General features: G+C 43.8%; 1 protein-coding gene across 2 annotated transcripts in view; it reads left to right on the forward strand.

Moving 5' to 3' along the window:
• The window catches only part of LOC147725702 (rho-related BTB domain-containing protein 2-like), a 595,476-nt gene that overhangs the window by 344,636 nt on the left and 232,582 nt on the right, over positions 1-18,258 (forward strand). For both annotated transcript variants that reach the window (XR_015309799.1, XM_086964380.1), the window contains exon 5: positions 7,625-8,706. Coding sequence is in view for 1 of the 2 variants with exons in the window: in XM_086964380.1 (XP_086820506.1) it covers positions 7,625-8,706 (1,082 nt within the window). In the remaining variant the exon portion in view is untranslated. The remainder of the gene's footprint in view (positions 1-7,624; positions 8,707-18,258) is intronic.

The following is an 18,258-nucleotide window of genomic DNA, read 5'->3' on the forward strand; positions in this document are numbered from 1 at the left end:
ATCCTCTCATGCATGTGGCTGGTCCTGTACAGCTCATATCCTCCCATGCATGAGACTGGTCATGTACAGCTCATATCCTCTCATGCATGAGACTGGTCCTGTACAGCTCATATCCTTTAATGCATGAGACTGGTCCTGTACAGCTCATATCCTCTCATGCATGAGACTGGTCCTGTACAGCTCACATCCTCTGATGCATATGACTGGTCCTGTACAGCTCATATCCTCTCATGCACGAGACTGTTCCTGTACAGCTCATATCCTCTCATGAATGAGACTGGTCCTGTACAGCTCATATCCTCTCATGCATGAGACTGGTCCTGTACAGCTCATATCCTCTCATGCATGAGACTGGTCCTGTACAGCTCATGTCCTCTCCTGCATGAGGCTGGTCCTGTACAGCTCATATCCTTTAATGCATGAGACTGGTCCTGTACAGCTCATATCCTCTCATGCATGAGACTGGTCCTGTACAGCTCACATCCTCTAATGCATATGACTGGTCCTATGCAGCTCATATCCTCTCATGCACGAGACTGTTCCTGTACAGCTCATATCCTCTCATGAATGAGACTGGTCCTGTACAGCTCATATCCTCTCATGCATGAGACTGTTCCTGTACAGCTCATATCCTCTCATGAATGAGACTGGTCTTGTACAGCTCATATCCTCTCATGCATGAGACTGGTCCTGTACAGCTCATATCCTCTCATGCATGAGACTGGTCCTGTACAGCTCATATCCTCTCCTGCATGAGGCTGGTCCTGTACAGCTCATATCCTCTCATGCATGAGACTGGTCCTGTACAGCTCATATCCTCTCCTGCATGAGGCTGGTCCTGTACAGCTCATATCCTCTCACATGTGAAAGTGATCCTGTACAGCTCATATCCTCTCCTGCATGAGGCTGGTCCTGTACAGCTCATATCCTCTCATGCATGAGACTGGTCCTGTATAGCTCATATTCTCTCACATGTGAAAGTGATCCTGTACAGCTCATATCCTCTCACATGAGCAGCTCATATTCTCTCAAATTATAGGTTACTAATCAAATTAAAACAATTAGTACTTTTTTCTTGCTCCAGATAAATGAAAGGAAGTGATGTAATGGGCGGGCTCCAAGCCCCTTACTGTATACAATACCCCTCGCAGCAGCAGCCCATGCACGCTCTTAGGCGAGACCTAACTAGGAAGATGAGAGGGGTAGACTTCTGTAAGGTGTAAGACACCTTACAGAAGAGGAGTTTGGGTAATGGGATGCCAGGTCTCCTGAAGGGGAGGTACAGAAGAAGCCGCAAGTCCCCCAGAAGTTTCTGAAATTGTGCAATATACTCGGAAATAAGCCCAGATAGAGCAGGCAAGGGACAGAGGAAGAAACCAGTGATAAAAATATTCAGGAGCGCTCTTTGGCAAGCGTTCACCCACCCATAAAGATGGGAGTCTCACTACTCAATCCATGAGATTGGTCAGAAGATCTGACCTCTGAGTATGATCGAAGAGCCAAACCCTCTCCGAAGGAAGAATGGTGCTTCCTGACAAAGGAAAGGATTTCAACGAGTCTGTGTGCCCCTGATTTCATGTATTCTTTATGATCGATGGCAGGGGTGTAGCACGTTCATGATCACCCCGTAGTATTAGCCTACCCTGTCTCCTGACACCCACCCTGGGCTGGATCAAGGAAGCCTTGCTTGGCCTGGCTAGCCATGGGGTGCATGTGAAGATTTGCGAAGGACGACAGATATAGGTATTGAAAGGAGAACCATTTTTTAAGGAAACCAAGGATATTTAAGGTAGTATCTGGTTGCTGATTTATTCCAAGATAGACCAAGAGCTTTAACCAAGAGACCGAATGCGGCAACATGAATTCAGGAAAACTAGAGGCAGCAAGGTTGATCTTCAAGTCATTGAAGTCGGATTTCTGGCAGTCAAAAGGACCCAGCGAGGATGTATCTGGGGTCAGTTAAGGTAGACCACTGGTAGCCAAGAGGTCCCCGCAAGGATGAACCTGGGGTCAGTGAAGGTAGACCACTGGCAGCCAAGAGGCCCCAGCGAGGATGAACTGGGGGTCAGTGAAGGTAGACCACTGGCAGCCAAGAGGCCCAAGCGAGGATGAACCGGGGGTCAGTGAAGGTAGACCACTGGCAGCCAAGAGGCCCAAGCGAGGATGAACCGGGGGTCAGTGAAGGTAGACCACTGGCAGCCAAGAGGCCCCAGCGTGGATGAACCGGGGGTCAGTGAAGGTAGGCCACTGGCAGCCAAGAGGTCCCCGTGAGGATGAACCTGGGGTCAGTGAAGGTAGACCACTGGCAGCGAAGAGGCCCAGCGAGGATGAACCTGGGGTCAGTGAAGGTAGACCACTGGCAGCCAAGAGGCCCAGCGAGGATGAACCGGGGGTCAGTGAAGGTAGACTACTGGCAGCCAAGAGGTCCCCGTGAGGATGAACCTGGGGTCAGTGAAGGTAGACCACTGGCAGCGAAGAGGCCCAGCGAGGATGAACCTGGGGTCAGTGAAGGTAGACCACTGGCAGCCAAGAGGCCCAGCGAGGATGAACCGGGGGTCAGTGAAGGTAGACTACTGGCAGCCAAGAGGTCCCCGTGAGGATGAACCTGGGGTCAGTGAAGGTAGACCACTGGCAGCGAAGAGGCCCAGCGAGGATGAACCTGGGGTCAGTGAAGGTAGACTACTGGCAGCGAAGAGGCCCAGCGAGGATGAACCTGGGGTCAGTGAAGGTAGTATGAATCTGGTTAGAACTGCTGCACTCAATGGTATTTAAAATAATTAGAGTAGTCAATCTGTTCGCAATGCTTTGGGTGCTCAAGGTGATCACCCTGGTCCTTGAGGTGCCGAGTAGAACATGAAAACAGAAGCCTTACGCCGTGTAAGGTATAACCTTGTGCATTCCAGAGGCGCGTAAGCGCGTGTTATAATTATGCAAAAACAAGTGAATTCCAAATTTATAGAAAGTAATCTTCTATTTTATTGCTGAAGGATTCCTTATGTCATCATCATATTTCCAATGATTTGAAATCCATTATTCCAATTTTATATATACAGCAAATGTATTCAGGATCAAACTGTATAACATTTTTCAAAAGTAGGCATTATCCCCTATGCATTTTGTGCATAGCACTTCATCAGGGGGAATCTGTAAACAAAAGTAAGTATGAGCAGTTGATCGCTGATCTGAAACCAGTTCGTAATGGTGACAGTGAGTAGCATCGTATTCGGTGAAAAAGGCTAAACGCTACCTATATATGCAAAAAAAATCATGCTGATGTTACCGGAGATAAAAAAAAAAACAAGTTAGAGATGCTGTTAAAGAAGTTGTGAAAAATTAGGCACAATCCAACTTAAAAGTCCTGTGAAGTAACGTCATGTGGGTTCACTAGGTTATGTGCTCACTCAATGAATGTTACGGTTAGAATTTCGGGGATTCGACAAACTTAGAACATGGTAAAGAAGTGCAAAATACTGTGCATATTGAGTATAAACAGGAAAACGGAGTGATCACCCGGTGAGGGAAAGTAATCGAGAAAAACTTGAGTACTAGCGGTAAATAAAATCAACATCGCGAACAGCATTTGACAAAATAATACGAGAATAAAAGGTGAAATTCAAAGCTTACCAGCTCTACACGAGTGGTTGACAATGTGCTGTGACTATTCGCGGTGTAGCAGTCCGTATACCCGGAAGACGCTGATTAAACAGACAAGTTGTTGTCCCGACTAGTTGATTTTTCAATCACTTCCAAAATTAAAAAACGTATTTGACTGGCTGTGTGCGAGTTGGTGATGTAGTGTGCAGATACACTTGATTTCAAATTTCCAGTACGAATGTTGCTGCGATGTTCAGTCAATCTGGTTTTGATTTTGCGTTCTGTTTTCCCCACGTATGGGAGGCCACAGGGACACTTCAATAAGTATATGACGTTGGTTGAGTCACAAGTAGCATTCACCTTAAGTTTTATAGGAGTGCCTTGGGTGGGATGAGGTAAAATATTGCCTTTGATAATACTATTGCAATGTCCACAATTATGGCATGGTAATGTTCCCTTGTAAATGGAACTGCTCATACTTCTTGGTACTTTCAGTAGTTGGTGGATATTTTTGGAGCGTTGGTAGGCAAAAATAGGAAATCTTTCAAAAATGTTGTTGAAGTCTCTTTCTCCTTGTGAGAGCCCCCAATGCTTGCGGATAGATTCTTTTATTTTCCAACTTTGTACCGAATACTTGGAAACGAATACCACGCGGGTGTCTGTAGTAGAAGATAATGGTTTTGGTTTTAATAGTTCTGATCTCTCTTTGTTTTTTACTCTCAGTTTCGCTGTTTCTATAATATGCCTAGGGTAGCCTCTTTGATGAAATGTATCGGTAATTTTAGCACTGTTTGTGATGAACAAATCTTCTGTTGAGGCGATTCTTCAAGCTCTGAGTAATTGTGAATAGGGTAGATGTTTTTTCAAACTCATTTGGTGAAAACGACTGAAGTGCAGATAATTATTGCGGTCTGTGGCTTTAGTGTAGATGGGCGTGGTTCGTTGATTGTCAACAATCTTTATTAGGAGATCCCCAAAAAATATTTCTGAAGTGCTTAGGGTGTGAGTGAATTGGATTCTTTCATCAATTTGAATGAGGTCTAACATTGCCTTGGAAAATTGGTCTTCAGTTCCTTTCCACGTCAAGAAAATATCGTCGATATAACGATAGTATGCACAAGTATGTTGTTGCCAGTTAGAGAGAATATGTTCCTTTTCATATTAGTACATAAACAAGTTAGCGTAGGCAGGTGCAGCACAGTTGCTCATGGCTACTCCTGACAGTTGGGTGTAATAGCTGTTTTCCGATGTTTTGAAATAGCTGTGATGGAGTGTAAATTGCATGAGTTCCATAAGGAAAATTTGTAACCCTTGGGGTTTGTCTGTGTGCATGAGAGCGGATTCCATGGCTTCAAGTCCCAGATTGTGGGGAATGGAAGTGTATAATGAATTGACGTCAATTGTACAGAGAAAGATGATCTGTTCGGTAGGTATCACTATGTTGTTGATCTTTGGTATCTTGTATGAAGGCATACACAGAACCAGATCAGGCGGACGGTCATTCTCTTACATCGCTGCTAAAGCGTGAACAGAACCCCCTCCTCGGTTCTTTTATCTCGCAAGAAGTTGAAGTCCCGACTTTTCAGTTAGCCAACCTGTCATATGCGGTGCTGTGCACACACACCTGATCGGCACCTGGATACTCTAATGGGATATAGTGTGCTTTACAAATACACATAACATAATGCAATATCTATATATATATATATATATATATATATATATATATATATATATATATATATATATATATATATATATATATATCGCAGAATCCACAAAGACAGCGAAGGCAATGTCACCCTTCTCGCAGCAACGTAGATACGGACCAAGTGTTTGTGCAAGGTAATTTTATTTCCTGCTTGTTACCGCCATAATGTTTCACCTCCTACGAGGCTTGTTCATATGACAATGTGTTACAGGTAAGTGATCGTTTTTAAAGTGACAGTGCTGTTTGAAAAGTGCATCATGTGATAACTTTGCTGATAGACATAGATAAAATACTTATTACTGCATGTAGTTTGTAATCGTATTGGTAACCCTCATATGTATTTCAGACATGTCCTATTTTGCATATGCCCAAACGATTATTACATAGACATAGTTCACACTAAATATTGATTTTAAATACATATATAAATAAATATATAAATAAATAGTTATTTATACATATTTAAAAAATATGTTAATATAAATGCTTAATCGTAGTATTATGTTAAATACATCACATAAGGCTTAAAAACACATTTTAACTGCGGTTAAAAGCATATTTGTGCAAAATGTGCAATAGTGCAACTTGAGCATGTTTTCTGAGCAGGGACCGTGTCAAGTTTCTGCCTGCCCCTATGCGTGGCCCCCTAATCTATGGGTGGGGCTTTATTGTGAAAAAAGTCTAGTTAATATGTTGGAATAGGGCTATAGTTTAGTCTGGGTTGCATGGAGTACATGGTGGATGAGGCGCCCATCGTGACTCCCAATGCATTGGAAATTCTACTATGCTCCACAAGTGGCGTATTCCGGCCGGATGCGCCCAATCTTGTGTGCCTGTGACCCCTTGATAATATTGGGTGTGTATGATATCCGTTGGATACCCAATGTTGATGCTTACGACAGCTCTGACAGAATTATGGAGAAAATAACAGGATGAATCTCTAACTAATGTTGTGCGCATCAGAAAGTATTAAAAAACATTGTGTGTGTCCAATATTCTGACAGGCATACTGGAGCATAGATTATAGTCACCCATAGGATCTACTACCACCTCGTCTATGTGCTGTGCAAAAAGTGCTAATATAATGCAAAGTGATCAAAAAACAGTTTAAAAACTGAGGGTCAACCAACATCCGTTGGATATAGTGATATTGAAATTTCATGGATAGGTCACCTATTTATTATTCCATGTAAAGTCTACATCTTATTTCAAAGTGGACTTGCATATTTAACGACCCCACAGTGTACATAGAGATTTGTAAAAATGACTTTTTGGGCAATTCTGAAAATAAATATATATTGTCCTACATAGCCACGCATCTGTTCACGTAACTGCCACACGTTACATATACATGTACGAGGTCGGGACAGGAGATACACACCGAAAAGAGCGCCTATATTTTTCAGGCTACTGGACTTATCGGGGTCCGATGAGCCGCACATAATATTTAGCTGGACCATGGCCACCTCAGATTGACTGAATTACATCCATTCCTAAACCACATCTCAACTGGGAAATATAATCTCGTACTCTTACATGGGGAGAAAATAAAGCTGTGGTTAAGATAACAAATGCTCCAACAAGTAACGGAACTACATTTTGGCTTTCAAAATCAAAAGGTTTTTTGATTTTCCACTCGTGTGTAAGCCTTGAAAAAGCCCTGTGGGCGAAACGCGCGTCGGCTGCTGCTGTGTCAACATACATTTGATATGAAATAAAATACACAAGATCTGATTGGAGAGCGTACTTCTTTGGAGCTGAATCTTGGGAAATTGGACTCAAGTCCTTTTGTTTGTGTCATGTTATGAAAAGATTCTCTTTTAAAAAAAAAACAAAATTCCTCTAAGGTAGCAATTGTTAGATTTGAATTATAGAAAGAATGATTGGGTGTGCTCGGGTGTAGTGGATACAATATTGGGTCAGGTTTCTTGAGATCCATAGACTGAAAAAAAAACCATTTAGAGCACCTCCCACTGGCAAATTTGCAAGAAAAGAATTATTTTTGTCGGACTCAGATAGTCTATAGATGTGCGGATCAATTTGAGCAAACCCACTATTTGTGTCTTATTGTTACATATCAGAACCATACATTTTTCTCTGCCTTGTTGACCTTAAGTCTTGAGTCAGAAGGATATTAACTTGATCCCATCAAAAGGAGCGGTTGGGTAAAAAGGCCAGAAAGTATTGCGTCACAGATACAGCCGCGCATCACTGTTTTCAATTGCCCTTGTACTGGAAGTAATGATTGTTAAATAGGAGCACAGATAGACAGTTGTCCACTCTTGATTAATCATGTACTTTGCTTTTATCTTCTCCTAGACCCATCAAACCCACTGACATCCTTCCTCCCGAGACCGGCCATGAAGTAGCTAAGGAGCTTGGAATTCCTTACTACGAGACCAGCGTGGTTGCTCAGTTTGGCATCAAGGATGTTTTTGACAATGCGATCCGAGCTGCACTGATCGCCAGGAGGCACCTGCAGTTCTGGAAGTCCCACTTGAAGAAGGTGCAGCGGCCTCTGCTGCAGGCTCCATTCCTGCCTCCGAAACCTCCCCCTCCAATCATCCATGTCCCAGACCCTCCAGCCAGCGATGGAAGGGGTCCTGACATGCTGTTCTGCACCCCGCTGTGCTCCGATGTAATGTTTCTTCTTCAGAGCGGGCAAAGAGTGTTTGCTCATAAAGTTTACCTGGCCACTTCCTGCTCAAAGTTCTATGACCTTTTCACTCTAGATATGAGCATCGGTGGGACCACAAATGAGCAGACCTCGGCGGATGAATCCTCTGGTTCCAGTACAAGCACCAGTGACAGGAGTGCAGATCAGGTGAGCCAGGGCCAGGTCAGGGAGCGGAGAGGGGCCAAGGAGCCTGCCATTAGGACTAAAAGCTTAGACATTGACAAGGATTTCTTGGGGGACCACAGTCTACAGGGTGTACCACAGGCTTCCCTAAGGACTTCCAGAAGCGATGATGCCTTGAGACTTGGGGGACACCAGTTTCATTTGAGGAAAAAACCCCTAGGCTGGGAACTTGAGCCAGGGGTGCTGGGCAGGAAATTGTCTAGCTGGGGGCGAGGGTTCATCAGCATGCAGTTGGAAATGGTGGAGGACCCGGTTACTCAGCGGGAGAAACTGATGACTGTTGTTTACATGGACTGCACCATCCAGGCAAGCCCATTCCGGGCTGTTCTGGAGTACTTGTACACTGGTCGTCTGGACCAGGGAAGGGCAGACCTGATGCAAGTTGCAACTATCGCAGAGGTTCTGGAAGTCTTTGATCTCAGAATGATGGTGGAGAACGTCCTCAATAAGGAGAGTTTCATGAACCAGGAGATCACCAAAGCCTTCCACGTGCGGCGAGCCAACCGCATCAAAGAGTGCCTCAGCAAAGGGGTATTTTCAGGTAATGTGAGAACAGAGTGTAGTTGTTTGTTTGTGGTATGCTGGATGTAGCCTTGCATTGATATGGACCAAGATCAAGCTTGAATGTGTAGCAGAGTGCTTACCCTGCAGTAACCAGAGCACCTGATAGAAAGAAGAGCTTCAGTAATAGGAAGGGCTTGAGCAACCAGTCTTGACCACCAGCTAAGTGACAGAAGGTTCCCATATCCACAAAGTTGTCTAAGGTGATATCAGATTAACCTTACTAATGGCTTTATCGAAGCTCATTAAGATTGTCACTTTGGCACTCTACAAAACGTGCTGAGTATGAAGTGTTGAAGAAAACAAATGTAGCCACACACTCTGTCTCACTCAGCCGTAGCAGACAAAGGTCGCATACGACCCCTGTTGAAAGATCGCCAGTTTGGTGCCCTGTGCTCCAACATATGCTCTGGCTCATTCTGTACCTAGAGATGCTTGAAGGAGAAACTATTGTATAATGACATTAGGGGATTCGTTGGTGTCAGAGGGCCAGCTTTCCTTTCCATTGCTTCTACGTGTTGTTTAATACAGCACTTAATACTGAGAAATACACACAGTATAGAAACCACAAGGCAGCTGAAGACTGTAGTAAGGCCAGATCCTTGTTACAAGAGAAGTCGGGCAAGGCCAGGTCACGGTATATTGTTTCCTGTTCTGAAAATACCAAGTTACATTCAGGCAACTGTCCAACTAGCAACCGTTCCATTATTCATCTTGTTAGAAATTGGGTTAGTGGTTGACTGGAGTGGGAGCCCTGGTCAAGCAGCAGCCACGATCCTTCCCAGTTTAAGGCATAAGCAAACCCCAAATTAACCTGTACTCAACCCCCTATAAGTTGGCACAGAGCAGTCAGGCTTAACTTAGAGGCAATGTGCAAAGAATTTGTGCAACACAAAATCTGAAAACACCACACTAAAATCTCACACCAAGTTAGAAAATAGAGCAAAAGTTAATAAAACAAGATCAAAACAAAACAAATCCAATCAGTAGAACCAGAGGTGTGAATTAAAAAAAAACTGCAATATAGCGCATAGTGTCAACTGCAGCTATCTGGTCGTGCTGGACTGGGTCAAAGTCATATGTTAAGGCCGATCACGAAAGAGTGTGGGCCAGATACAGTCCCAAATCAGTCCCGCTGAAGGTTTGCCTTCTCAGGTTTTGCGCCAGTAGTCCTGTTTGCATTAGAAAGGGTCGCCAGGAGCAAGGAGAGCGTTACAGTCGACGTGGCGCGAAGAGTGGGCTGGGTGCAGCGGAGAGGCAGCTGGAGCTTCGCAGCGGCTTTCCTCAACGGCATCAATGCTTGCTGTGCGACGAGACGGACTTGCGGCAGCTAGCCCTGAATTCCTTTGCGAGCAGTGCAGTTCCAGTGTGAACAGGCCTGTTCGTGGTCGTAAATAGCCCAAAAGCTTGATTTAAGAGTCTGCTGAGCTAGACCAACGGCCCAGGACATGCAGGGCACCACTTGGGGGTCACAAATTTCCTTTAGATGGGTCCAGGAGCTGTTGGGGTTCCTTTTATGTCCTTGAGGCTCAGATCAGGAGGCAGGCAGACTACCTCTGGGTTCCTAGGTTTAAGGTGGGTTGCAGGTCCAGTTTCTCTTCCCCAGGCCAGGGCGCAGCAGGTCAACACAACAGAGTAGCAGCTCCTTCAGAGTTGCAGTCCAGCAGAGTGGCAGTCCTTGTAGTAGTACAGCAGTCCTCCTTCTTGGCAGAGTATTCACATATCCGGAAGTGTATTGAATGGTTGGTGTCTGAAATCTTTATTTTATACACAGTTATGCCTTTGAAGTGGGGAGAGGCTTCTGGAGGCGTGCCTTAGAAGTGCACAGATGCCCTGCCTTCCCTGCTCTGGCTCCAGACTAACTACAGGGGATATGTAGCCCTTTGTGTGGAAATAGAAAATAGCCTATTCAGGTGTAAGTGAGGCTGAGCCCAGCTCCTCCCTCTCCTCCTGCCAGTGATGACCCATCCATTCAAACCTAATCTCCTATTGTGTGTGGCTATCTAGGGGAATACACAAAGCCCACCTGCCAACTACACCCAGTCATGTTACCAGCGACAAATGACTAAGGCAGGAAAATGCTGACTTTCTAAAAGCAGCATTTTCAGAATTGTAATTTAAAATCCGACTTTACCATGAGTTAAGATTTTAAATTAGGATTACAGAGACCCCGAACATTAAACAGTTATCACTTCCCATTTGGAAATGACACCTATAAAATGTAATAAGGCAACTCCAATGCTATCCCTTGGGAGGGATAGGCCTTGCAGTAGTGAAAAACGAATTTAAGAGAATCAGAAAGTACTTTATTCGATTAAATCAATAATCATAAAAGCAACAACATGAAAATTACAGTTTACACAGAAAAATAACAGATCCATTATATTACATTAGCACCAATGGATTTTTGCAATTTAAGTACATGCTTAAAAAAACTTGAAAGTACGGCAACGGTAAAAACTGTGTCCATTCTCTGACTTTCTATAAAAGGTAGACGACATCTGTTAAAATTCATATCTTTAAGAAAGGGGATTATAAATTTTCTGCGAGGCATAGTATAAAATTTGCAAAAAAATAAAATATGAATATCTGATTGGGTCGAGGAATCATCACACGGGCAGGTAGGCAAATTTCGCGACCATAAATTCATTTGTGGGAATGACAAGAGTCTGAAGAGGATGTTTAGTCTAAAACGGGTCAAGAGGAATCGATCAGAATTCGACATCATCAAGGTTAAATAGGGCTGTACTTTTACACCAGACAGTACTAAGTTATGCGAGGTAACTGTCTGTTTAGTCATTTCCACTCGTCTTCTCTCATCATCAAGGTATTCCAAACTCAGTTTTTTCAACAGTTTTCTGGAGATGTTTCCCATTGATGGAGGATCCTCATAGTGTTCACTGCAACCGATTTCAATCATGAAATGTTTGATATAATTTAGCCAATCAACACTACCCACATTATCCATATTTAGTATATCCTGTAGCACAGCCCGATTGACCACACATTCATTTGTAGTCCATACCCTGTGCCACAGAAGGATGGGCTGAATTCTAATTAGATCTGAAATATACGGGAGACCCAGTTCAATATGACAAATATATGTCGAAACACTCTGTGGTACTGCAAGGATATCCCTTAAAAATTTGTTTTCAGTTAATTGTAATGATTCTATATTAGAGAAACCCCAAAGACCCGCACCATACAGGGCAACCGAGGTACATGTAGCATTATATATAACCAAGATTTCTCTAATTGGTTTATGACCCACCTTTTTTATAAAAGTCTTTATGGCCATTATTGTTTTTTGGAACAACAGAGTTCTGGCCTTTACAGCACTTGTCCATCCCCCGGATTCGTGGAATAGTATGCCTAGGTAAGGGAAAGTGGTAGTATTTTCCAGGGGAACATTATTTAAATACATTCTTTTCATTTGTACCCTGGATCTTGTGCCACAGTTCATGGAGTATGTTTTACTGCAATTTATTTTCAAATCTAAGTTCAACATGAACTTTTCAAAGGATATTAGCAGTTTTTGTAAGGCCAGGGGAGTACGGGCCATTAAGACGGCATCGTCCGCATACAAGAGTGCAGGGATCGGCCTCTTACCCACCCTAGGCATATCCCTGCACTCCTGCAGGAGACGACACTCAAGTCCGTTTATATAGAGGAGAAATAAAAAGGGGGCCAGAATGCACCCCTGACGTACTCCACGTCCCACTCCAAAATTCCTGGTACATTCTCCCCCGCAGCCATATCGGACTGAGGCTGATGCTCCTGAGTATAATTCTCTCAGGAAGCCAATAATCGAATCTTTCACGCCCAACCCTTTCAAAATTTCCCACAACTTTGAATGTGACACGCAATCAAATGCCGAGGATAAATCAACGAACATAAAATATAACCTTTCTCCTTTAACCCTCACGTACTTTTGCTGAACAATCATTAGATTCAAACATTGTTCTACAGTTCCCATGCCCTTCTGGAAACCATACTGTAGATCGCTCATGATTTTGTTTTCCTCTGCCCAGTTCTGTAGTCTAATCAGGATGATTCTACCGAGAATTTTTATAGCTGAATCAAGAAATGAGATTGGCCTGTAACAAGCACAGTCTTGTCTATCACCCTTCTTGTATATTGGAACGATAATCGAGGTAAACCAAGATGGATTAAGACCCTCAGCGAGAGCAGCATTAAAAAGCTGTACCAACAAGGGGCCCCAGAGCTCGTTGTTCGCTTTATATAGATCTACAGGGATCCCATCAGGGCCGGCAGCCTTGCCTCCCTTCGTGGCCTTCAACCCCATCATGACTTCCTCCAGAGTTATCACCAATTTTTCATCCCCCATTCCAACGTTACCCATTTAAAAAACATTTATAGAATGATGATCATCTTGAGACTTATACAAATTTGAAAAATGTTCCACCCATTCATCCTCAGTAATTGCTAGCTCTATACGAGCTTTGTGATTATCAAAGAGGAAGGGGGCGTTAACTGCCCTCCAAAAAGCAGATGCATCCTTCGATTGGGCGGCCTCACAGAGTGCATCTAGGGCCTCCTTTTTTATAGCGGCTTTTCTATTTTTCAGGGCCTCATTATATTTTTTCCTTAACCCTCTTATTACTAATAGATCACGGGGAGACCTATGAATAGCGTGTTTCAAATCAGTTAATGCCCTTGTACAAGCGGTATCAAACCAACTTTTAACGCGCCTGTTCCTATTCTTTACCTCCACCCACAGGCTATTTTTAATTTCAGAGGCTATTCTATTGAAATGTTCCAATATCTGGTCACAGTGAGACGTCTCCCCTAAACAAATAGCGAAACTATCAGAGCAAACATTCAAAAGCTTCTCCAAGAACCTATCTGGTGCTACCTTGCCCCATTTTAAACTATACCCATTTTGCCTCCCCAGAGTTACGTCAGGGACATTACGTGAGTCAGGAATGTCTGCAAGATGTTCAGAAAAAGGATTGTCGAACACTATTATTTGGGGCAAATGGTCACTTAGGGGTAGTTCTAGAGTCTCTGACTTATCAACCCCATGACAATAACTGTTTGATATAAGAATAAAATCAATAGTAGATGATGCCCCTCTACCAATGAACGTGGGGGCAAAGGGAGTTGGATTTTGGGCTATTTCATTTGCATAACCCAGATCATGCGCGAACACTAATTCATTAAGTAAATCCCCGGTCAAGGAGTGATCAAAGTGTGTCAAACTGATATCCTGTTCTAACATGAGGCCACAAATCCCCTTTTTTCCCTTTGTACAGAGTGGGCAATTAAAACCCCCCCCACATAAAATTATCAATTCCCTATCAGACTTGTCTATTTCATATTGTATGTCCTCCCTGAGCTTTTTTAAGATATTGGGAATTTCATCTTTCGAAATGTTGTTGTAAAAATTTATCACAACAACGTTGATTCCCTTCTTAGTGCCATGGGTTATTACCTGGTAATAACTAGATTTGGGCATAAAATGTACTTTCTCGTACTTAAGCTGGTTGGAGATAAATGTAATTAGGCCTCCCTTTGCACGACCATATTGAACCCCCACAGCCGAAGTAAAAAAAAGTTCTGTAGCCACTTATGTACACTGGTTCCATAGACCAGGTTTCTTGAAGGGCCACAATATCCTTCCAGTTGATTACCGTCTCCCACGATGGGTTATTCATTTTATTACTTAATCCTGCCACATTCCAAAATAGGAGTGTACAGGATTTCCTTTTCTCCTTTACTTCGGTAACTCCCAAGGAAATATTGCCTGATATCTTATTAGATAAGGAACCTACTTCTCTGTGATTATCACTCATGTCTAACTCCAGAGTACTCGGTGTTTTACACAGAGGCTCTTCAGAGTCTACATGATTTATATTTAGGGGCTGTTCTGAGGGTGGGGTAATCTTACAGCCCTCTATTGGCCTACGCACTATTGAGTTCCCCTTAGAATCAGTAACATTCCCTACTCTCAGTAACTTCTTACAATTATCATGTTTTTGTCAATCAACGTAATCTAAGCCTGAAAAGGCGTCAAACCGATTATGGATTGGTAAGTTGTAAACTGGTAGGGGAGGACCTCTATTATCCCAAAGGTAATTATATCCAAAGTTCGGCCCAGGAGTTGGTGGATAGATAGGCCTTTGATGAAAATTAAATTGCCTCTGAGTTTGGAAATGGGGGGTCTGACTGTGTCCGTATTGATTTAAACCGGACCAGTTTAGAGGCTGCCTTACTCTATCCCTATTTCCAGAGTGTTGCCCTGGGGAATAGGGATAGAGGTAGCTGAGATAATGGGTTGTGATTGAATCGCTACTTCTCAGGTCATACCAATCTCCGATATGTCTGACAGCTCTATGGTCCTTAAAGTTTACAATAATGACATCCCCTTTCTTATCTTTGGGTCGAGGGCCCACCCACGTTGAACGCCTCACATTAAGAATTTCTCCATTAATGTGGGCGGGCAAAGGTCTATTATTACGCAGCCAATAGGTCACTTTGTTTCTTAAGGCTCGATGATCTTCCCTAATGCCCTCAATTAGCTCAGGGACGCCCGCCATAACTATTGTATAGGGGGCTGCTTCGGGTGGTAGGTCTACGAATCTCTGACGATACCCCTTTCTATTGTGGGAATTCCCTGTCTCATTCTCCATAATAGCCTTATCGTGCGATGTCTCTGCTCTTTCTTCTACACTTAAATTCCCCCCCCCTTGGTCGCCTGCTATACTTGTGGCTTTAATTACAGGGACAGGCTTCTTTTTTAACAAATGTGGTGGCAAAGCTTTTTCCGTTGCAGGACCGGATGCTTTTACCCCAATTTGAACAGTTTTAGTAGGGGGAGTGGGGCAAGGTGGAACTTGTTTAGTAACTGCCTTCATTGTGACAGTTGAAGCTATAGGTTTTATAGTGTTTACACCCTTGGCCAGATCTACTAGTGGTAGTCTATTATTTTCTACCTTTTTATCTAACTGTGCTAGTTGAGTATTACACAGGGTAGTTTTTTCTAGCAAAGGCTGTAACAATGATGTTACCAAACTCTCAAATTTTGCTAACAAACCACCCTCAGAAGGGGAAGAGGAATGGGTAATCGTTTGAGAGACAGTAGGAGGGGTTGATGAGATAACTACATCAGTCACAGCTAAAGTGGGGCTCCTCTTCTGCAGTTTAGCTTCCCGGGTCTTCAATGAGCAGCCCCTTCTTTTTTTGGTAATATCAGAATTAGTATTAAATGGTGTCATATGAATTATATTGGGAGAGGAAACAGAGGAAAATATGGGAGAATTTGATAACCCTTCATCATCATAGCCACTGCATGGGCTCAAAAGGGAGACTTGCGTACTAATAGGAGTGCTTTGTATAGAGACCTCAGTGGTGGAATATTCCGAAGCTTCCCCTTTATCCACCCTCTCCCCAGTGTTTGATGAAGCATTATGTTCTATAATACAATGCGTTTGGTTTGACTTTGAAACTGTCCCTATATGCTCCAAAGAAGAGTCTTTGTCTGTCTTTGCCTCCAGTAACGGGCACCTTTTATTGTTAGCTATATATGGGTTTTGCTTCCCCCTACTTCTTAATTTTGCCTTTTTAAATACTCTAGCCGAGCGTATGGGAGATGTAGGGTGCTCTATTTCCTCAATGTCTGGCTGATCATCAAGACTTACGGCATGCACCTGTGCTATTGCTGTAACAACTTTCCCTTGAGCAGTAGACATAGGTGTAAGTGTAGGTGTATCAGCCACCACCAGTTGTACCACATCCTGTATAAGTGAGGGACCTCCATGACCTAGGAAAGCCCTTCTATCACTATTAATCTGGGTTATTTTCTTAATCAAGTAGTTATCCATAGGCCCTGACCCAGATACAGTTTTTTTTACAAGTGTCTGCTTTGTCCTTAGACAACATACCAGCTAAAAATAATATACGTACTGAATTATAACCAAAGTCCAACGTCTATGGCCCAGTCCAGTCTCTACAGGCCTCGGAGGGCCACAGAGGGCCCGCCCTTTGCCCGGGCTTCGCCCCGGGCTACGACCTGCGCGCGTCCCGCGATGCGCATTTACAGGTCTGATTATAAGAGATGAGGGGGCGCGGCTCGGCCGGGAAGAGGAACCAGCTGTCGATGTCTCCAGGAATGCTGGTCCTCGCAGTCCCGGTCACCGCGCCTCTCACTCCTCTGCGGCCACGAAGGTCTCTTGCTTCCTCAACAGGGGTCCCAGAAGGGCAAAGACCCACACGCCGTCCTCATGTGTTAGGACACCCCTTGCATGCTGATGACGGAGCGGTTCCGTCATCAGCTACGGGTGAGCTGTGCTGATGACGGAACCGTTCCGTCATGACTCCGCCCGCGCAAGGCGTAGTCAGCATGGGCGGGGAATTCCCGCAGCACGCAAGGGGTACAACAGTACAGGAGTAAAAAGCAGTCTAAGAGTTTTTCACTACCAGGACATGTAAAACTTGAAAGTACATGTCCAACATTTTAAATATACTGCTGCCTGCTCTTGGGACTGTGTAAATGACAGTTTAAAACTGCACACACAGGCTCTGCAGTGGCAGGTCTTAGACATGTTAAAGGGCTACTTAAGTAGGTGACACAATTGTTGCTGCAGGCCTACTAGTAGCATTTAATTTACAGGCCATGGGCACATGTAGTGCACTTCATAGGGACTTATAAATAAATTAAATATGCTAATTGGGTACAAGCCAATGTTAACATGTTTTATGGAGCAAGCGTACGCACTTTAGTACTGGTTGGCAGTGATAACGTGTGCAGAGTCCTAAGGCCCACAAAAACGATGTCTTCGTGGCAAGGAAACAAAGAAAATATTTCAGCTAGGTCAGTCTGATCACCAGTTGACGGCTATACTGAAAACTTGGTACAGGTAATAAACAGCAAATCAGGATTGAGAGATGTTGTGGGTGGAAAGCATGGAGAGGTCGACTTAGTAAATCTCGCTGGATCAGAGTATGGGGTGTGGAGGTGTTCAACATTCGATCATAGTTTGCACCCAGATTCACTTTAGATGCAACCATTGCCATAGGGGTGTAACTGTACAAACGTGGAACACTTTATTCACTTCAAATTCCTTCGGTCACCTCAAAGGAATAACGATAGAGTCTCTTCCCCTAAGGAACTGATATTCGGGAGTATTGTTAAATCAGCGTAAACTTGATATTAACAAGAGCTAATAGGCATATAGATGGGCTTCATAAGTGTGCGGAAAGATCTATGGCGGCTGATGAAGTGAAGACTAGAAGGGAGGTCACCCCATTTCACGAGGTACCGTGACTCCCCCCTTGCTTGCAATGTGCATGGTCATCAGCTCCATTGTTAGATTGTTTTCCACGAGGTGGGTGAGGATGAAACTGGAGCGGAGAGACACAGGAAAGAGAGAGATAGAAAGATGACCATGTGAGAGAAGTAAACAAGTAAGGGCAGCTGCAACAGCCAGAGGTGTCCAGGAGGAGGGTGAGAGCGTGTGAATCTGCAGCCCTACATGCCACGAACAAATGCTTACATGGTAAGTAATAATTT

The sequence above is a fragment of the Lissotriton vulgaris genome, chromosome 3_2, assembly GCF_964263255.1.
Source record: "Lissotriton vulgaris chromosome 3_2, aLisVul1.2, whole genome shotgun sequence".
Lineage (NCBI taxonomy): Eukaryota > Metazoa > Chordata > Amphibia > Caudata > Salamandridae > Lissotriton > Lissotriton vulgaris.